General features: G+C 39.8%; 1 protein-coding gene across 4 annotated transcripts in view; it reads left to right on the forward strand.

Moving 5' to 3' along the window:
• The window catches only part of CTNNA2 (catenin alpha 2), a 433,433-nt gene that overhangs the window by 322,180 nt on the left and 88,588 nt on the right, over window positions 1-22,665 (forward strand). For all 4 annotated transcript variants that reach the window (XM_085314675.1, XM_085314674.1, XM_085314673.1 and 1 more), the window contains exons 8-9: window positions 938-1,018; window positions 13,625-13,777. In XM_085314675.1, coding sequence (XP_085170801.1) covers window positions 938-1,018; window positions 13,625-13,777 — 234 coding nt within the window. The remainder of the gene's footprint in view (window positions 1-937; window positions 1,019-13,624; window positions 13,778-22,665) is intronic.

Raw genomic sequence — 22,665 nt, forward strand, 5'->3', positions numbered from 1 at the left:
GAGGGAAGGGTACGTTTAATCGTCGTCCCACCCCAAAAGTGAGTTCTCAAGAGGTCCCAGAAACATACGGTGATGGGCTCAGCTGGAATTCGCAAATCGTTCGGAGTCGGGTGCACGGAACAATTCTGAATAGGAATTATTTATTTARTTTATTTATTTATTTTAAATAAAAGCCCCGGGAAAGAAAGGGGATTGCTAGGAAGACGGGAAGATCATTGTGATTCCTGCTAAAAAGCTATCAAGCAGAGCTCAATGTGCAAAAGATGTAGCAAAGCTTTAGAGAGGCAGTTGTCTCCTAAAAGAAACGTCACACAGCCAACAAGGTTGCTCGAAGCTTTCTCTGCACTGGTACCTACACACTGTATTTTTTCATAGATCGTGAACTGCAAAACCTTTTTTGTTTTTCYCCCTCTTTTTAATCTTCATGAGGATTTTTGCTTTGAGATTTCCTGCAGGAAAGTGTTTTAAGTGTTTTAAGCATCTTTATACTGCACCCAACGTCTGCTGCTATGGTTCCTGTACATAAGGACCCTTTTCCTTCTGTCCTCAAGCTGTGTTGCTGCTTATTATCATGTTTAACATTCCCAGTGCCTGGCAGGCTGGAGATTAGAAACTCTTAATATTCGTTTTACACTGAAAGGTCTCACTGGATTTTTGGAGCATGGGCTGTAATATATGCACATAATGTATTGGTGGAAAAGTCCTGAACTCACTAGCGAATCACCTTAATCCCTCGTTTTATCGTTTTAGGGCTGTTTTAAAATACTCTGCAGTGCCCCCACGCATCAACATGTTTAAAACATTGCGTTGAAAATAAAGGCTTAATGGGAACAAAAAAAAGCAATGCATAGATTTCCTTTGGTACGTCTGTACGGTTAAAAAAGCTACAGGTTTTGGAGAATGTTCTCCTCTCACTCCATCATTTCTTTTATAACAGACCGGGCGCAAGGAGAAGGGGGACCCCCTGAACATCGCTATTGACAAGATGACCAAGAAAACGCGGGACCTGCGAAGACAGGTAATCCACGGCTTTTATAATGCTTCTCTGTTTTGTTAAGAAGGTCGTTGCTTCTCAGTTTCAGACCGATTTTGTCGCTTGTGGAAGTGCAAAGAATGCGTGCCCTTATTTATTTACATTACACCTGACGTTAAACAGAGGATCTCCCCTTGAGGAGAGACTGAAACGTRTTACAAATCTAATCCCCAATACTCCTAACTTCTGGGAAGACGGGCAGACTGTCCAGACCTTCACTGCCTTTCCTTCCAAGCATCCTTGGTCGGAAAAACACTGGCATATGTGCTTATTTATATTTATACGAAAAATCCTGTTGAAATGACAGGAACCATGAGCAGCATATAAAAAYGGTTGTAAGAACAGAGTATTTTCAAAGAAAAATTTCTAGGTACGTTGTTAAGTGAAGCTGCTGTGAGGCTAGGGATAAGACTGATAAACAGCAGTAAAGCATAGTTTCAGCCAGCCAGGCTGGCTTTCTCGTATTGCTTTTATCTTCACGGTTGGTAATAAGATGGGAAGAAGGTGCTCTGCCCCTCCGAAACTCGGCGCGTTCCGCTCGTCGCCGAACGCTCGTCGACGTGCTTGAGGAGAGCAGCCGCGGAGCTCGTTTCTCCGCGCGCCGAAAATATTGCCGCGGACTTGCCGACTGCACGACTCACCAAGCTCCCCTGGATCAAGCCGAGCGTCGCGTCTGCTGCTCGGCTGATGGCGGAAGCAGGAGCTCTGCTGCTCTGACCCCGCGTTTGTGGCGTCCTCTTAGTAGACGCTCTGCTTCCAGGGTATGTTCAGCCCCACGGGTGCTGAATTCAGTCGTGGRAAGGTTGGAACTCTGCACGTGGGTAAAGCGAGGCACGTATATAAACRTGTTCCTGCTCGGAGCTGAAGCTTTCTGTGTACTTTCTGATGTTTATGTCTACGTGTGCCAGGTAGGAATAATATTTATTTAAGCTGTGGAAGTTGCTGGTAAACTAATAAAGATTAGATCCTAATTATGCTAGATTTTGCACAAGTCTGTAGGAAGATGGAGTTTCCGCAATCTCTATTCGGACCGTAAATCATTATTCTTTCAAATCACAGTCCCCATCCTTTTTCATCCTATGTATATCAACAGGATACGTGCTAGAGTCGACCCAAACCTACCAATGTACCCTCTCCCTGCCAAGTTTCGGATTACGTGGATAGGCTAYAAAATGAAGAAAGTACATATATCTCGTTCGGTAGCCAAGCTCCCTTGCTAGACTTCAGTGGTCAGCCATCTAGGACTGATTTTTCTTTCTCTCACCAGGTTACTTAGCTCTTTATTTCTGAGATTATTATTGGGTTAMCTAAAGAGCATGCAGACATGTGGAATGATTGCGGCTGGGACACATGGTGCTAAAATTCCATCTTGCGATTTACAGTCACATCAATATTTCCTGTTCTGATGGAATTACATTTTTTATGCTCATCGTTTAAACTCTCCTGGGCATTGGAAAACTATTACGGAGATCTAATTATATGTCTTAATATAAATTGCCGGTAAAAGCATCAAGCTAAGTCAGACTGAGCAAGTTCTTGGAAGCAGGCAAGTCTCACCAGCCCATTGCTTCCTGCTGCCGTTGCTTGCTGTATTTTGAATGATTTGGTGGAAAAAGTTCTGTGTCTGGTAACAACTTGTGCCAATTGGCAGGATTTGGGATCTTTTTTCCCCCAGTACGCCAGGCTGTCGTGAAAAAAAAGTAACACACAACCTACAAGCTAAACAAAACCATCTTTCACTGCGTGATGCGGCAAGCTGGAACGATGGCAGCAGCAGGGTGCTCGTTGCTGCCGATTATTTTGTTCRGTTGTTTTATCTCCTTAGGGGAGATAAAAGAAAAAAAAAAAAAGGAGAAAAGAAAAACAAGCTAAGCCTATAGTTTAAATACTACAGCTGATMGTAAAGCGGCGTGCGCACGCAGCATTTCGCCCCTTGCAGCTCCGCGGTGCGGCTGAAACGGAGCTGAGCGGGAAGGACGCCCCGAAGGACCCGGCTGAGGCAGAGCGCGGGCGCGCGGCGAGGCCCGAGGCGGGCTGCAGATCGTCCGGATCGTCAGGGGCGAGCGGCGGGCTCCGGCGGCCCCACCGCTGGCGTCCCGCCTGCTCACGGCGCTGCCCCCGGGCGCCTGCTGCCGCTGCCCCCGGCCCCTTCCCGTCTTTTCTAGACCGCTTGGTCTTGCTCCGTCTGCGTCAGCTGGTTTCCCCACAAGGTGAAATAATGAAAACCGCTGGTTTTCTCCTAAAGAGCAGCTATTGCTATTAATTTTAACAGACGGTGTACTCTCCAGTAGATTGAAATCAAATAATTCCTTTTTTTATTATTATTATTTCTTCTTTAACTCAAGCCAGGTTAGTATTTCATATGCCTCTAAATGGGAGGAATTCTAGAGAAATGGGAAGAACTTTTACCAGCAATTCCCAGCTTGTGCTGGAAACATCACTCACATGCAGCTGTTGAGGAGAAGACATCGACCTCTTGCAGATGTAGGATTATGACTTTGCCAAAGCTAGTTAAAAATGCTTCATGGAATAAATACTCGATAGAAAATGTTCGCTTTCTTTAAAATTGAAAAACCTCATAAGATCATGTTTATTTAGCGAGAAATTTAGTTCTGAAAATAAAACAGATGTCTGACCATGTTGAAGACGTATTTTGAATTTTTTCATTAGTTTCAATTTTCTGTTTTGAATGGTATTATTCTAGCTTTACAGTGCAAATATGACTATATACGTATAAATAAATACTAAAAATTAAAGTGGAAAGCAGATTTTCAGAATTATCAAGAAAGTTATCAATCATTTTAAGGTGTTTTGATCATACAGCATTTTGAAGCTTCCAAGTTTCATTCCAAAGTAGAACAAAGCAAAATTTTTAAAAGTCTTATTAAAATGGAATTTTTGATCCCTCTTGCAGTTTTAGACAATAAGATTTTATAATAAAATATATGAATGGGAACTGTGAAGTGATAATCCAGAAACAACTGTATTACCTGTTCCATTTTAGGGAATACGTTTGGTGCTTTGAGTCTTCGGACTGATGCACTGGGCTTTTATTTCTTAATGAAGGAGGGGCTGTCTACTAGAAATTAAATTAAGGCCATCGTTATCTAAATCTATATGTACAGTGTCAAAATGTATTGTCTGCCATCTGATTGTTGTTAAGTGATCTTAGGAAATGAGTTACTGGGTCCAGTCCAATCCCTTTTGGGAACCACAAAAAAACAAAATAGCATCAACATCCTGTTGGTAGCTACAGCCTGTTGGTGGTTAGGATGGTGATTTTCAGTAAAGATAAAAATAATCATTTCTAGATGTGAAATACCTAAAATTCTTCTCTTGATTATATGGATTCTTCACACCACTGTTTTTCTTTAAGCAAAAGTGTCTTCTGCTCAGAGTATCTTCTCCAGGCAAAATCCTATAAGTCTCTGAGGAGTACGTGTTGTGTAGACACAGGACTCAAAAATAAATTGTGAGCAACTGAATTGATGAAGTCCTATTTTCTGTAAATTTGAACCATCGGTATTAGGAGCGGACAGTAGTGTCAGGTCCTCCCACAAGGTCTGTGATTGCCGTGTTTCTTCTCGTTTTGCTCGTATCCATTCTTCTCCTTTTCGCTGCTGCCTCCAGCGCTGTGGCTGCCTGGCTGCCTGGTAGGTGGTATGGAGAAGTTACGAGCCTGGCTTCAGCACACTGCTCCGCTGACGGGCAGCTGATGCCCGCGTGGTCGTTGGCCAGCTTGGGCAAGTGCTGGTGCTCTAGCCAGGCAGCTACTGAATTTGCAGTTCCCCTCCACAGGACGCTGATTTGGGTCACCTTTCTCCTACCATCAAAACTGTATCTATTTCGTGTTCTCAAGACCATTCCTGGCTGTCAGATTTGCTTGAAATCGGCCACTAGATTAAAATGTACCAGAGAGAACAGACAGTACAAATGTAATGAGCTTCATTTCCTCAGAAAACCAGTCTAGACACAAAACTCTTTATGGTTAAGATCTTTGTGACCATCTCTTGCTCTGCCTTTCCCCTGTCTTCTCCCATGTCTTCTATATGTGTAACAACAGTTTGAATTAGATAAGTCTTTTTAATGTTCTTATTCCTATCTGTCCTATCTCTTTTTCTAGCTCTTGAGAGGCAACATATCTCCTTTTGCTCTTTATGTCAGTCAGTTCTGCTTAGAGCAAGTTGTATTGCTACTGTTTATGAATCTATTTGAGGTAAAAAACAAAACAAAACATTATTTAGCACTTTGAAATCTGCTGAAAATTCACGAAGGCTCCAGAGACCCTGTCAGAGTAAAAAATATGAATATTGAGCCATGCATTTAGACTAAAGGGACACCTAAAACTGAAAAACTATGTTCCACTAGAGCAGATTTTATGGCCTCTAATCCATACAATGCAAAAGATATTATGAATAGACACTTATATAATGCTTTCAGTCTGTGGACTTAAATCTTGCGCTCCAGGTACAGGCATAGGTTTCTGCTTTTGCAGTATGTGAACATACTGCAGGAAATGCAAGACTCACTCCAAAAGAGGAAGCTGCCCCAGTTTAGATATTCTGTGTCATATGAGCTTTAAGAGATACAAACCATCTATACATTAAGATAAAGCCCAGGGGAAGTGTGAGTGCGCTGGAAGAAAAACAAAACTAGGAGGAACACAGTGGACCCAGCTCAAATCAAACTTAATAGTTACTGGATAACCAAATCTTTTCAGCTGATTTGAGAAGCTGAACAGAGCACCCAAATAAATAAAAGCTCTTTAAAACTAGAAATTATGGTAAAGGGAGAATTCACACCAGCTGATGTCAAGTGCAGAAATTGGCTGATTATATAACACAGCTGCTTTTCCTCTGCTCTCTTAGCTAGTGAGCAGAGCGAGGCCCCTCTGGAGGGAGGTCTGGAGCAGTAGTAATGTGCTTTGGAAGCCCTCGTCTTCCTTCACRTATAGGGGGGCTGTGAGAAAACTGCTTCCTAATGTAGGTACCCCAAGATGAGCATCTACTCATGGGTTATGTGACTATTGCTTTTGAGTTCAGTCTGTGGGGTAAGGCAACCCAGCAGCAACGGCTTCATGCCCAGGAGGGCTGGGGAGGTAAGTCTCATTACCTCAAAAGCAGGTTTTGATGCCTCTTTGATGCAAGTCAAGGGTGTAAATCTAGTGGTGGCTTTATTAATTTGTGACCTGTGTATTTCAAGGAGAGCTAAAACTTTATAGTGGGAGGGTTGTAGACCTTACCCAGCTCATGTAGCATTGGGAGAAATTTTTAGAGCTTATCCAACATTTTTAAGATGCAAAATTTCAGGTAAGCATTAAGTAGCAGCAGAATATCAAAAAGAATTGCAAATTTAAAATCTAGTCTTATGCAAAGGTTTACTAAAATTTTATTTTGTAAAGCTACAATTGAAGTAAATGTCACATTTAAATAGATGACCCGCAGGACCCTCTTGCTAAGATTCTGTTATATTATCAAAGATAAGGTGTTGGTTATTCCYGAGGGAATGTGCTGTGGACTGGCAATACTGCCTCATTCTGCGATGTGGGAATGCTTCTTGCCAATACATTAGTGTSCTTTTTTAAGTGAGCCAACAGTAACTCAATCTGAATGTCTAACCTGAGGCCACCTGCAGCATCAACTGTTGCTTATTAGAAACTCATCACCTTTTCCTGCTTGATTAAGAGGTTATATGTTCACCTGCAATGACTTAAGTGCTTTTTGTGTAGAGAGATCTACAAGCTGTCTCAGTTAAAGCAGGTTATTAGTGCTAATATGGGTTTGTTCTGTGGTTGTTTCTAGTATGTGTTTAATGGTGATGGGCTGTGCTGCCTATATGTTGGTCTTTTCTTTACTAGCTTCCCCCCACCCCCATCAGCTCGTATGAAGGTGTTAGGCAGAAATCTTGCATGAGGCTGTGTTGTAAAGCAGCAATAGTAAAGCTCTGTTTGATAAAGCTCTCTGCTCTTCCTGCTGCAGCTGAATTTATAGTCGATCCCAAAATCAAGTATAGGTGAGTGTGTCATTTCCCTGCCTGGAGTGGAAGACCTGCACCCCTTTGGCATGGCCTTCAATCCTGCACCCATGTTTTGGCTGTTACCACTAAACAGACTCATTGGGATGTTTCTTTTAGCAAAGGTGCTTTAGAGAAACATCTAAAGATCTGATCTCAATATTAGGGGCAATGGACTGTTTCTTAAATGGCAMTTAAATGGGTGATTTTTGACTTGAATTTACTGGAGTGAATGCTTCTTTGTCTCCCTCAAAATGTATTTCTTCTAGATCTTTATYGCTGTGACATTGAGGTTTTTATGGTGCTCTGAAGTGCTTCAGAGGAAATGGAGAGTGCTTTAATACTGCTGATTTACTCTTGCAGGTCTGCAGTAATTTCCTTACTGCCTAATTATAAGGCTCGGTTTAATTTACTCTACACATAATGTTTACTGATGCACATATGGTGCCGTATTTCAAGAAATGATACCCACATCAGGTAGCTTTGTGAAAGGCGACAGCGTAACGCTTTTGTGAAATGGAGAAAATCTTGATCTGTGGCGTGGTGCTCCTGATGCGTTTGGCTGGCAAAAGCCGAAGAGCGTCAGGCTGTAGCTGTCTCGGCTTTTGAACGTAAGGACCTGACAGCTCTGCGTTGGCATCAGTCTGTTAATTCTCCATCAGCCCCTTCGAAAGCCCAACTCTCTGTGCTTGCAATATAAGTCCATCAAAAATCATGACCCAAAATTCGGTGGCAGAGGTCTTGCTGCTCATAGTTTGGCTGTGATTCCTCAAGCAGTGAGTCCTGTGACTCAGATATGCTGCACCAGATCCTTGCATGTGCTGAAGGAAGTCTAGAAGGCACCTAGCGTCTGTAATCACTGCAGAGAAACACATACGGAGCTCTTAAAAACTCGYTTTAACGAGGGATGCTATAAATGTGAGGGAAGAAGCTCTGCGGTAGCATATAATGTTGCTGTTCAAAAAGAAAACCCCCTTCTGAGAAGTTTTGCTTGATGTGGTGTAGTTTTTATATAAAGTTTTCATCGTTCCCTAGCGTGAGCCTGCGAGTGACCTGTTGACAGCTGAGCTAAAGTCATTTACAGAAGCTTGGGTTTATAAAGACAGTTTCAAATTTTGGTGTTGGTTATCAATAATGCAGTAGCAGGAGTTAGGGACGAGTATAAATGTAGAGTAAAATATAGTGCCTTTCCACAGACTCCTATAATTCTGTCCTCCTAATGGATTTATGAGCAATGACAAGGAGTAGATAGAATTTAGTTTCCAAATGGGATTTTAATATTGCATTTGTTTCTTAATTGACATTCATTTTGTTCAGTAATACTATTTCTTAAGTACTTTAAGATGCCTTTAATGTTACTTGTTGTTATGCAATCAGAAATACAATAAGTTCCCCCCCCCCCCAGTTCTGCTTTGTAGATGTTATTACCACAGAAAAAAACAGTGCGATAAGACTACAGCTTAACTTTTTTTTTTWAAAAAAAAAAGATACAGATGGTAACTGATGGTCTCAAATTAGTGATCTCTGTAGACAGGGCTATGGGGCAGGATTGGTTCTCGGCTTTGAGCAACTTTTGGGAAGGATGACAACGATAATTCCATTTCTGCTGAACGCAATCAGTTTTTTTACCCTTGTTTCAGCCGTTCTCCTAGAACTGGTCTACAAAAGCTGGCTGCCGTCCACTTTCACCAGGGCTAAACCCCTGCGTCTTACGGCCACTGGTGAGGGTTAGCAGGGCAGCGGGCTCGCGGGTGGGTGGGGAGGCGTGTGTGATGCCCTGCTGCTCTGTCAGCCCTTTATAGGTTATGGGGTGCAGCTGTGTTTAAGTGAAATCCCTATGCATGCCTGCGAGTGGGCGGTGAGACTAACTTCGTGAAGGGCTTTCATCTACTGTGACCATCCTGTTTGTGRCCAAATAGCGAGTTAACTTCCCCAAAACGATTTACTCCGTAATTCCTGTAACTCTTTGATTTACTGCTTTGTAAAAAAGCATCAAACTCTAGGCAAGTCTGCCTGCCTTAATGTTTTGTCTCAGGTGGTGTTGTAATGATATTTAATGTGTTGTGGCTATCGGTATAATAGGATGTTTAATCCATGGTTTTCTTATTCTTCCTCATCAATTTTAGGATATTATTGTTTTAGATAGGCATAAGGTAAAGCAGYGTTTTTGCTCTGATAATACTTGTCTCTGGTGGGTTATTTCCCCCATGCYGATAAATATAAAATTTCAGTGCTTTTATATAACTAGTGATGTGGTTAGTGAGTCTTAGACTCTCTCATGCCAAAATGGCTTTCTGAAAAGGCAATATAAACTTCTAAGTCACTAAAATTGACAAACCTCTGAAGTGCTCTACTGTGCAAAAAAAAAAAAAAAGTGAAATCAATGAGAATTAAGTATATAAGCACTTGGTAACAAAGTTCTGTGGTTCTGGCCACATACCATTTTGAGGATTTCTTTGTAGTGACCTACTGCTAGGAGTAACTTTTTATTCTTCCTCTTTTCTTTCAAAGTTCTGGTTGCTTTTCTTTAGTAAATTCAGCCCTGGCCTTTTCCTGATTAGGGAAGTTTTTGCTTGAGAGAAAGATCAAATGCAGGAAAAATATATGGAGAAAAAAAGTGAATAATTAGTTGCTACAAAATTTCTTCCTCGGGTTTGTCTTTTAGGCTCAAATTTTAAAATGTACAKAGTGTGTTTTGGAGACCTGTAGTTTAGGTCTGAGTACGGTATATGCTCTAATTGCTCAGCTCCTCTGTGCTTAACCTATCATTAAGGCAAAACTAATGCATTAGCATACACAGCCTCAAAATAACTCCTTTTCTTTTAAGAGTGCAGCTACTTACCATGTATTCATAGATGATAGGATGCAGAATCARCTGATTATTTTCTTTTTAGGTAACAGGGCAGTAGCTTCTAATGGTCACCATCTTATTCTCCAGGCCTCCGTTTCACAATGTATTTGAGCAAGACTWCTTTGAGCTGCAGGGAAGAAGCTTTTTAGTTTAATCTCTGCCAATGAAATTAGGAACTTATTGGGAATACTTTCCAGCAGCAAATTATGGGTTTGAAAGTGGGTTTGGGTTGTGGTGCGTGTTAAATGGTTGCTGGTGAGGCTGGTGCTCCTGGGTGCATGTTAAATGGGGGCTGGTGCTCCTTGGTGGACACTCTTGTTACGGACAGCTTTATACCGCTTTCTTCGTGACAAAGCTTAACGATCTGCTGGAGCCATCAATCTCCCTGCTGTCATGTTACCTTCCAGTGTCAGGATGAGACATTTAATTCTCTACATGACTGTAAGCAGCACTGAGATGTTCTCGCTCAAAAATTGGTATCTACCCRTGGAAAAACCTCATTTCAGTGGGCAGTTTAACCTCTTGGAGCTCAATTATTGCTGTGCGTTGATGGTGATGAAGCAGAGCTAGACAGTGCTTAGAACAGGGGAGCACAACGCTATCAAAACCAGCAGCCGACTCTGTGCACCATAAACCGACTAAATGGGCTGTGCTGGAAAGGCATAAAATCTGCTTTGTGATATGCTGTTCCTCTTTAAAAAGGTAGATATTTATTTACAGGTCTTGATGTTTTCCTTTCATACCTTTGTGCTAGTCTGGTGAGCTCATTCGTTTAGCTGTGGTTTAATTTTTAATCATGAAGAAAAGTAAAGGTTTTTGTTAATCGGTGAAGTTAAGTGCCTTCTCTGGCAAACAGACCTTCAGGCAGGAGAGAAACYCCACACGTTACACACCTGTAATCTTAAAAATTCAGAGGTGGAAAAAAATAAGGCATTACTTGCTGAAGAATAGCCATAATGTCATAATATTTATGTCAGAATACAGGACAAAAAATAGTTTTATGGACATTAATAATGTCTTCATGATTGCAAGATTGGGTCTATTTTTAAAATAAAAATGACTTTTTGTTGCATTTTATATGACCATTTGAATTCAAGTTGCATGTTTCTTGCATTCCCTACTGAACTCAAGTCAGCTATATAATACAATAAAATCTCTGGATGTACAAGCCATTACTCTGGCTGGACTTTGCAGAGGAATATATGTAATATGTAATGATGATTAAATTGATGAATAGTCCTAATTGGATCAAATAGACTGGTAATGCTGAGCTAATACTTTTAAACGTCTCGCCTTGCACAATTAATGTTACCTTGTCGTGCATCCCGTTGTGCTATTGGATRGATGTCTTCTGTCCCTGCTCCTGCCACCGCTAACAAATGATTTTTGTCAAGCTGTGGTGATGGAGAGCAAAATCTGTGCTCTCCTGCATATACAAAAACCTRTTAACTATACCCATTTTCCAATTTGATAAAAGCCAAATTGCTGCTTAGCTGTTGCTCTTATYGTCCTTTTTTGTAGATTGTATTACTGTGCCCTATAATGCATGGCTTTAGGTTGAAGACACTTAATACTGATGAAAATAAGCTGTGAAGTTAAACCCCCAGGGAGTTCTCAGTTTTATGGGACATTGTTATAATCAGAACTATAMAGCCACTTTAACCTTGATTAAAAGGTGAATTATTTAGTCAATAAACACAAGCCTTTATGAAGCAGCTCCCCCCCGTATGAGATGACAATCAGCAGAAAAGCTTGGTGTTCATTTAATATTTAAAATACTCTTTCAGAGAGTGGACGGGAGGTTTTACTGATACCAGTATTCCCATGAGCAAGTATGTTTTTAAGAGTTTGCCCAGGATGGATCCCATGAGACTCTTTAAAACCTGTGAGTCTCTTTGGAAACTCTATGCTTGGGCCTATTTAGGTACCTYGAACTTGGAAAACCCTAAACTTAGGTACTGAAGTGAGACATTTAATGTAGGAGCAAAATTTCTACAAACTCCTCGCTTGGGACTCTATAAATTTCCCATTGCTGTGTGTTGGCCACATAGTGCAGCTTGGGTTTCACTTGGCAACGCAGTGTGGCATTCTCTGAAACTTAATAATATATATATATATATATATATTTTTTTTTTACAGCACTTTGATATATCAGTGGTAACATTAATACCTGTATCTCTATTGATGTGGCACGAAACCTATTCATGGTTCTGTTTGCACAGCATCTAGTAAAACGACATCCTGCTCCAAAGAACAGTATGAAAGGTCTTTGATATCAAAATGAAACAAGAGGCRATAAATGGAAACGAAGAGATTGGAAGAAAAAGAGGCAATAAGTGGAAATGAAGCTATTGGGAGAAAAAAGGGATACAAAGTGACGGTGTGATAGTAGTAGCTACAATGCACCAGTTTCCTAGCTGTTGGCAGGTCTCTTTAATGTATTCCTTTCTTTTATTATTTTGTATGCATTACTGTGATAGCTATTCTGAAGTGCCTCCAATCATTTAGAAARTGAAAAGTATTTTCCAAGTAAAATAGGAGTAGAATTAATTTGCAAGGGGGATTAAGAATTACTGTTCTTAATATTAGCCACTTTATAACTTAAAGGGAATGCTTATATGCGTGCATATGTGTGTATATACGCACACACACACATGGTTTATTCTACTTTGCTGTTTGCTTTTACTGCACCACTAAGGGATTAAATGGAAATATTTGAACTTAGCTTTTTCCTAAAAGAAATATCACCAGCCTCCCCTGCTGCTGAAATCCAGCTGGATCTTCAATCGTGGATGTACAGCATTTACCAATATGGCAGTCTTCAATTTGGATGGRTGTTTCAATGTCCAGTTTTTCATTYCTAACAACAATTAAACCCCCAAGCCGAAGTGAATATGCTAAAATGTTTCTGATCCATACTTCCGTAGCACCATTAAGTTTCTAGGAAGAATTCTTTTATGATTTCAGTCATCCTTCTGGCCGTGCTTCAAATCTTTGCAAAGTTTGATGGTAATTAGTGGTTATTAACAAGGTAGAGAAGATGTTGGTGGCATCATTCTTGCACTAATCTTGTTTCAAACAGATGTTTTTGTGAAATAACAGATATTTAATCTTCAGAAAGTTGTAGGATTTTTTTCTTTTTTTTCCCCCCTATGGAATAAATGGTAGGTGTATCTGCTAATCTTGCCTTAAAAAAAAATTAGGTTTTATGTTTATACTTTTATACTTACTGGAGCGATTTGAATGAGAATATGAAGCGCAAGGTAAAGGAGATGCATGTCATTGCGTAGGACATGATTCAGTGCAGCAGTTACAGAAGGCTCTGAAGCATTCAGGCTAGCATTTTTAATGATTGCTTGATGTTAAACTCCTGGATCCATACTTGGCTTTTAAGTGCACTGAACCGTTTTTTAAAGGACCGTGCCACTTTCAATTCTCACCAGTTTTCCAGGCTTTATGTGGGTAACCATCRTTGTTCTAGATGGATCCATTCAAAACAGTAGGATTAAATGTGTGAGTCKGCATGAGTCTTGAGTGCTTTGCAGAACAAGGCCCTTAAGATTTTATTATGATATTTTTATACTTGCTACAAATATAGAGCTGGAGGAGGAGTTCAAACTCCTRTCCAGTGCTGGAGATGTGACACATCAATGCTTCCGTTTAAGTAGCTGATAAATAAGGTATACTGATAACGCTTTTATTTACTGCTCCACTTTGTTGTCTTGCAGCTGCGGAAGGCGGTGATGGATCACATATCGGATTCCTTCCTGGAGACCAACGTCCCCTTGCTGGTTCTCATCGAGGCCGCAAAAAGYGGCAACGAGAAAGAAGTGAAGGAGTACGCTCAGGTCTTYCGCGAGCACGCCAACAAGCTAGTTGAGGTAAGGGGTCCTAGTGGCAGAACTGGGCTTCAGTATTGCTCCTCTAGGAGAGGCAAAGAGAATGATGGATGAGCTGAAATGGCTAATCATGCCAAACTAAAGTAGGGAAAAGGATGTATAGAGAAGGCATAGCCAAAGACCATGACTACTCTTGAAGGGCATGTGTTAAATATGTTTTCAGKATCTTTTCTTTCTGAAGAGGCTTGCAGTGTGAAGGCAACAAACTAGTTAGCTTCAAGGATGGTACAGAAGCGTTTATTTGTCTCTGAGGAGAGTAAAACATAATGGTTGAAACCTGGCTGCTCACTGAAGAGTGCTTTAACCAAATGACAATGTTTGTTCATCCCAGTTTGCCCTCCATGACAGAGTAAGAACTGCGGAAAATACTTGTATTTCTCAAAGACACAAATACGGTTCAATAAYGTTTGTTTGATATTACTATGATATTAACTGCTCTGTACTGGCATTATTTTGAAGGGTATGAAGCTCTTTTGTAACCTCCTGTCTCACCAACCGTGCTGTGTATACTTTAACAACAACAAATGCTGCTAGGAAATTGCTAATTTGAGAAGTATTGAACTATGGTTTGGAAGGCTTCTATTCTCCAGGCAGGGGGAGGAGGAAAGCATTTTAAGTCTCTGGTACATAAGCTCTAGAGAGCAGTAAGGATTCGGTAAGGGCTATTGACAAAAGTTAGCATTTTTCTGATGAATGTGTGTGGGAGGGATTTTTGATGGGATTAGGGTGCTGTTTGGGAAGGTGTCACTCTTCCCACGGGCAATAGAGGGAATCGAAACACCTCACCTGGGCTCGGGGATCTCACTTGCTGTCTGGTGTTCACCAAGTGCTGCAGTACTGTACTTGCAGGCATCTAAGCATAGTTCCTCAGATTTAAGAACTCCTCCAGCTAGATTCTCTGCATTGCTGAATACCGTAAGGTTTACTACTCTTCTCTACAAGAAGAGCAGAGGAGTGTTGGCAGCTTGCAGTCTTGACCCATTAGTACTGCAGAGAGGTTTGTTAACGCTGTCCAGGTGCTGGAGGTATGGCACTGAAAAAGGAGATGGCCATCATAATTTTTTTTATAAGTGGCTTTTGCAACCATATTGTAATAGCAATCAGAACTGCAACCTTATTTATAATGTGATGAACATATGCAGTTAGTACTATAGCAGTCCCCTGTCCCACAGATTTGCAACAAAATGTTGCAATTACAAGTCTAATAGTATTATTAAAAAGTTAAAAATAACTAGGTAGATCTTATCTTTTGAGGTAATAAGAGTTAGTGACAGAAAAGGAAGAAAAATCTGTTAAAGACCATTTTTTTTCTTAAATAGTTAAAACTAAAAGCCTTGACTGGAAGAAACCAAGATACTGATTTTAATTATCTAAGTRTGGGATTATAAATTTAACATTACTATTGGATTTGGTTACTGATTTCTGTACTTTTATGGGATCATTTTTAGGTATCCTTCTCAGCACCCTGCCAGTAAAATAATGGTGATAATAACAGTAGATGCCTTGGTCCAAATACTAACAYGCTTTTCTCTGTTTAGGCTGTTTCAGACTATTGAAAGCAGAACCTTAACTCATTCTTAGATCTCTCTGACAGCTGATACTAGACTGTGGGTTTATGTTTATTCTGTTCCAAAAATGGGCCCTTTTAGTTAGGTCTTGGTCTTTGGCTTCTGAGTGTTGTTATTTGTTCTGGGTAATGAAGTCTCTTGAAGAACCCAATTTCTAGTGCAAGTGGGATTTTGCAACCTGGGTTTTGGTCATTTGGATCACTTGAGAAAAATGTTTGGAATTGAGTTACTGCCCATGTAGACTAGCTTTTCCACTTAAAATAGTCTCATCGCTTTCACTTAAAGATGCACAATATCTTAGCAGATGGGCTTCTGTGGTTTTGTGGGTCAAGCATTTTGCAAATAGTAAAATGTGGTTTAAAGATGAGACATAATCAAGTGACTGTAGAACAAAGGATCCTTTCCCAGGCAGAGGGCCAGAATTTCTTGCTAATATATGCAAACACAGTTTCACTGAAGTATTTGGAGTTGCACTTGCTTATGCATGAGGAATTTGGCAATACAAATCCAATATTGTGAAAATGCTATAATAATCATTAATTCTAGAATCAGAATCTGGATTTGAGTGACCCACCAAGCTCAACAGGAAGTCTATAAAGATCAAAAGATCAGAAAAAACAACCTGTTTAAGAGCTATACTTCACTGTTTTGGGGAAAAATGTATTTCTTATTTGAGGAACATGAGGCGTAATTTTCTGAGCTATACATTTACAAAGATGTAAGTTGTAGCAATGAGACTTACGGAGGTTAAGTTTCAAAGCATATGTTGCAGAACGCTCACAAAAATCTTTCCTCATGAGCTGCTTTGACTATTTCTGTGTCTTCTGCTCCCCGCATCTTTTCATAACACTTATCTCTTGCTTTTCACTTCATTTGCTATGATATATCTCATTTGAGAATAAACCCAAAGATGAATTCCCAATTCCCTAGATGTTCCTGATGTCCAGGTTTCTCTATAGGGTGTTTAGGAAATGCAGAGTCAAGTGTTGTCCCRTGAAACTGGAGGTGTTTTCTGTGGCTCCTACGTTAAAGCCTGGTTACTCAGGCTCCCTCCAGAGCCTGTGAGGCCGAACATGTCAAGACTTGAGAATCAGTGTATTCATGAATCATCCAAAATGAATGACTCAACCTAATACAGACACTTAAAAAGAAAAAAAAAGGAAAAAAAGAAAAATCTTTTTAAACCTGATGGTCCATGGCACCATCACAAGCTTGGGTGGCTAACTYCCTTTCTTCAAGTCACATTCTGGCTGCCACTTCTCAATCTGTTTTCTGAAACCTAAGTTGGAGGAGTGGTGGGGCTTTCCAGATCATGACCTTTATCTTGTAAATCCTTTCAATATTTTTAAAAAACTTTATCTCATGGCTGAAAGGCAAGAAAGGCACAAGTTGTATTGCCAACTTTAAATATGACCTTGGGAAGTAATTTAACCTCTGTGTCCAGGCTTCTTCATTTGAAGCATAAGTTTARTGATGGATAATTCTAATAYCTACCTCACAAAGATATTTGGATGYTAAATTGACTCAGATCTATTCAAAGCATCTATCAAAGCACTATATGGCAGCTAATTAATTAACTTTTATTATTCTGTTTAGTAATGTTTTCTGTATTTAAGTGTTAGTCCTCTGGATTGTGTTTTGCAACATTACACTCATTTAATGATCAAATGCAACCACTTCTCCTGGGAGATCAAATGCAGCAGCCAATAGGCTCCGAAGAGCCRGGAGAGTAAGCTGCGTAGTTGCCTTCAACAGGAAACATCAGCATGTGTGACTATTAGCTAATAACTGTGAAAATGCAGATCGTAGAGCCTTCCACTTACATTAGCAGATTAGATCAAGGTGTTTTGTCCRCACAGCAAGGATGGGAACAAGTGCATCAGAGTGCTACTGAGGAGAAAAACTTTTATTTTCTAAGCTTAATTCAATTATTTCTTGACTTTTTATTTCCTGATGGTGTGAGTGAGCTTTCACAGGGGCAATGCTGGCAGGAGTACTGATGTCTATCTCTGATTGAGARAGATCAGGATGGAGGTGAAGTGGCAGGTCTCTCTGCAGCTCTCACAACGGACTTGATTTCCCCTCTAGACCTGTACCAAATACCTGCTACAACTCAGTGGTGTGAGTGATATGTATCTGCTAGGAGTTTTGGAGAGATTGACTATTTTGTGTTTTATCCTACCACCATCCACTTCTGTAAGGTTTACAGGAATGTAATTTTTAAACTGAATTTCAACTAAAAATTAAAYGGAAAACGCTCTTAATTATTACTAATTTCTTTTCACTTAGAAGTAGCAATCGTAAAGCAAACCCTCTGTCCTCAATGTTTGGCATTAATTTTTTTTTGAATGTAGCTCTATGGAAAAATCAAGAATAACAGGAACTTTTAGACTTTCAAAAAATGCCTCCTCTGGAAGGCTGCAGCCACACTYGACGTTTGGTTGGATCACGAGGGAAACTTGCAGCTGGATCTGTTATGTAGTGTGAAAGCTGAAACTAGGTGTGCAAAGGCTTCCTCTTATAAAATCCTAAAGAATGAGATGTACAGTTGAAATGGCAACTGGCCTGCAACCTGAATGTTGTGGGATTATCTCTGTTGAACTATGGATGTTTTTTGTTGAATATTGCTGCTGTTTGAACTTCAAATCCTAAAGTCAAAAATCTGTTGGGGCTGAGTTCAGCAAAACAACTCCTTAACTCAAGGGAATATGTGGAGGCTTCTTGTGAAAAGGAAAAGCTTAACAAGCAATCTAATTGCCACCGTTCTTGAGGAAAAAGTTCAGTATTTATACTTCCTCATCTTGATGAGGAAGCTAATTACTGTGAGGATGGGTATGAAATTTTAATATGGGGGAAAAAAATAATTTGCCACAAAAATAAGAAGAATGAAGCTGCACTAAATCCAAATAGCATCGAAGTTTAGCTTAGTTTTTTGGTCTCTGGGAGGGACACAGTGGAAAGCGATAGAACAAAGATAGTAGGTTGTAGGAAATTATGCTGCCAATCTCCATCCTGAAGGTAAAAGGACTTATCAAGTGAAAGTTCAGAGCTGCAAGAAGATGCTCAGGAGGTTATGACTTTAAAACCTTGTATGACAACAGGGACTTCTAGATTTTCTGAAAACCAAGAGTTAAGTTGATTTTTAAATTTACTATTTGGTGATCAGTGAACAATTGCATTGGTGAGTTTTCTGCCTCAAAACTCACCTCTGGCCATTTTAATATTACTGTGGAGAGGACTCTTTATTTTTAGCTGTTTTAAATTTGGTGCTGAACCACTTCCTGCTAAATACAGTCTTTCAAAAAGAGGGTGTCCTACTGATTTTGTATTAATTCAAAGAGATTTTTATGGGGCCTGCACATCTATCAGTTTTGGGTCAGGCAAACAAGACTTCCAGACCTGCTGAAAATAATCAGTCATCTAATAAGGGTACTTGCTACTGGAAGAACTGTGTTAGGCTATAGTTTATGGAGATTAAAACTTGATACAGTGCAGGCAAATCAATAGTATCACAAGGTTGGATAGTAATTTGTGGCTGATGGAATCTAAAGTAGCTTTTCTCTCCCTTTTATAGTCCCTCTACTTGGCTTACAGGATTCTTTAACTTCCTCTTGATCATGCAGTTTTCCTTTTTGAAAAGGATATTGGGGCTACTTTGGGGAGGGTTGGTGGTTTGGGCTTTATTATAATGCCAAGAAAAAAAGAATTAGTATTTGACTCCTTGGTAAGGCACTGTGCATGCTGCTTTTCATTTTCCAAGACCTGGCTGTCAGTGAATTTACTCCAGGCTTACATCTGTGGTAACAGAACTAATGTCTAACCCACATTTTGTTCCAGAAGTGTATTTTGGAAGCGCATCCTGGGTTTTAAGTTTGTAGGAAACTTGAAGCTAGAATTTCTTGTAGGGAATGGAGAGCTTACGTTCAGGTTTTGGACTTGAAGGGCCAGGTTCTTATTTGGTATAAATGCACAATGTGCTGCTTGATCAGTAGAGCTTTTGATAGTGATCTTCATAAAGAATGTATAAAAAGGCTGGCTTTGTACTTTTGTAAATATTGGATAAGTTCATGAGTACCAATTTAGTGAGCTGAATTGGATTTTCATTTGAGAAAGATAAAACTCAGAGTAACAAGCCCAGGAGGAAAATATTTGGCTCACTTAATTCTGAAACTTTACTTCAAGGAACAAGCAAYGTTCCTATATGGTATAATTCACAAATACTAATTGTACTTGAAATGTTCTGTTCTTTTCAATTTAAGTGCACATCACTGCATTATTGGAGTATCTGACTAGCTATTTTCTACTAGGCAATGAAGAGAAGACATCAGCACTCTACTAGAGCTGCTTTATCCAACTTCCATCATAAAAATATATCCCTCTGGGTTTTCTGTCTTGCAAGAATAAAAGCTGATCAGTCTGTTTTTCTTTTACTTGACATTAGAACTGAGCTAGGTAAGAAATAGCATTTAGAAGGTATTAATCCTTGATTCCAATCAAGCAGCATTAGGAAGGTCATAGATTAGTTGAATTCAAGCCTTTCAAGTTGAGAGATTCAATCTGAAATTAAAACCGTGGGCTATCTTTATGTCCTGGTGTTTCATCTGCTCTGTTGAGTTGGAATTTCCATCTCAGACCTTTCCTCCTTGCATATGCAACAGATGTTTTTAATTCCTAGTAAACATCTTCAGTATATTGAAGACTGACAAAACTTTAACAAATCTAATTATGTGCAATGAGCATACAGAAAGCTTGAACTTTTTGCTGTTATTTCTTCCGAATCCCTACTGCAGCCAGATCTAGTTACTCTGCTTTCTTCATCTTGGGAGTTGAAAAGCCTTTAAGATAAAGGGAACCAGAAGTCTTTTAGGGGAAAAACTTCTGGTTCATTCTGAACTCTTTCCTATACTGATTTCCCCTCTTCCTTCCCCACCCCAGCCCCACAAGATAAGCTATACTGATAGTCCAGTGTCATCCTGTGGGGATCTGCACCAGCTTCATCTTCTGCCACCTTAGTTAACACTGAAAATCAAAATGCATTACGGAAAAAAGGACATACACAGCTAACTGTGGTTTTGTGACTTCTGGAGCCTCTTGTATACCTTTTTCTGAATGGGATAGACTATTAAAGGAATTAAAAAGTGATCTCTGTTTGYTTTTGTTCAAGAGTGATCACTGTCTTCAAGCAATGAAGCTCTGAAGCTTAGGAGGTCTGCCMCAGGAGGAAGCCAGTGCAGGACCTGACTATGACCTGGTGTCTGCATCCTTAAGACAGGAATGTGGGTAAAATTAATCTTGGGAATGGACAGCTTGGCTATGGCAGATGCTGACTGTGCCTGGAAGTGTGCCTCAGCACCTGCTCAGCAGGTTTCTAATGAAACCCTGGAATCCAGGATGGCTCCAAGGGGAATAAATTTCTCACTTGACTAGCTTGCAACACAACTCCGTTTCCAAAATCTCTTCCTATTAGTAACACACTGATAAATAACTYGCTAGAATCTGTGAGGCTATTAACATGGTCTTGAGCAGTCCTTTTCTACTCCTTTTCCCCCTGTTCCTTTATTCTTAGACTGGTAAACTTTCCATGTGTCATAGCAACACCAAAAGGGCTGAAGGATAAATTTACTTTTTTTTTGCCACATCTTTCTGTGATATGTACATAAGACACCTGCTACTTAAACTTGGCAACCTGTGGGCAATGATAGCTCATCTCCTCCTTCCCAGAAGAAGGCTTAGAAGGAGGGTGGAAAAAACTGAACAGTTTTTTTTTTTTTTTTTTTAAATGCTGCAGCATCTCCATACTGATTTGTAAGCATGTTTGCCTGGAATGGTAGCTGCTGTAACTGTAAAGCCAGTGCTGATCCCATCATCTAATTTTCTATAGGTCACCATTCAGTTGTGAATGACTGAACTATTTTATTGTATACTATCTGTTTTTACTTATTTAAAGCATTAAAAATATATATTGCTGGAGAGCTTGCTACAAGTTAAAGTGCACTTCAACCATTTTTTTCTGCAATTCTTTAACATCCTTTCTTTGGATACCTTATGAAAAAATATTTGCATGAGATGCTTTCTTCTCCTTGCAGAAAAATTTATTCCCAGTAGTTTCCCAATATTTTCCAGTTAGATGGCTTTTTTAAAAAGATAATTAATTTTAACCATGTTTATTAAGTGCCTCTGTAAAGAGATGAAGTCTAATTACTGTCTTTAATCACTGAATAATTTTAAAAATATTTTTTCTAGTCAATAACACCTGCTTAGCTAAAGAGAATCACTTCTCTGGTCTGATCACACACTACAGTGTATGTGATTCATGTGCTACAGATTCCCAGAATAAAATGACTCCCACCTACTCTAGTATTCATTTATGTCTACTATCCAATAAAATCCAATTGCATAGTGGTATAAGTAATTTAAAACTTGTTAACAATATGAACAAGAGCTGCAGGTACCATTTAAAATAAATGGTTTTATGCATTATGGGAATAATGACAGCTCATCCTAATCAGCTGTTGGACTTTTCCCAAACTATGCTGTATGGAATCATAGTAGGTTTTGTCCCCTAACACTTCCATAGAAAATCCTGCTCAGGATGGATTGAATGTGTGAACCTTTTCATGGCAAATAGTCTTTTTGAACCTAGATATCCTTTACTTTGAACTTAAACACTTCTGATAGACATGTTTTTCTTGTTTACAGAAATGTCCTCTCTTTCATCAGGAAGGAGTGATGTAAATGGAAGCTCTTGAGACAGATACAATCCTCCTTTAATTATTCTTCCATCARTGAGAGAAGTAAAACTAGGTGTTAGCAGAGGCATTGCTCTCAAATTGTCAGGGTGAATCCATCGTGCTTGTGTGTTGACATGATGTAAAATTCCCAGCAGTATGACTGCTCTGTCCACCCTGTTTGGCAGCTCTAAATCAGTTCTGGCAGATCTGTGGTTTACCTGCCTTTATCATAATTGTTGTTGTTTGGTTGGGTTTTTTCTAATTACTTTCCATGGAATAGGATGTGTGAAAGCCTCTTCATCCAGTCAGCAGGTGAGATTCGATTCACTGCTAACATCCTGCACTGACCAGCCTATTAGTTGTCTGGCAACATGGGGGAAAGTGGTGTTAATATTTGAGAGAGCTTGAAAAAAGACAGTGATATCTTCCTTACCTTCTGCTATTTCGTCATATGACCCTCCTTGCTTCGTTCCTGTAGGACATCCCTTGTGASACTGCCTTTTCCTTTCCTCCTGATGGTTCCTTCCAGCAAGGGGAAGAAGGATTAGTGAGAGGAGGCAGAGCAGCCCCT

Source organism: Rhea americana, unplaced genomic scaffold, assembly GCF_003343005.1.
Source record: "Rhea americana isolate MKP2758 unplaced genomic scaffold, rheAme1 scaffold_41, whole genome shotgun sequence".
In the NCBI taxonomy this organism is placed as follows: domain Eukaryota; kingdom Metazoa; phylum Chordata; class Aves; order Rheiformes; family Rheidae; genus Rhea; species Rhea americana.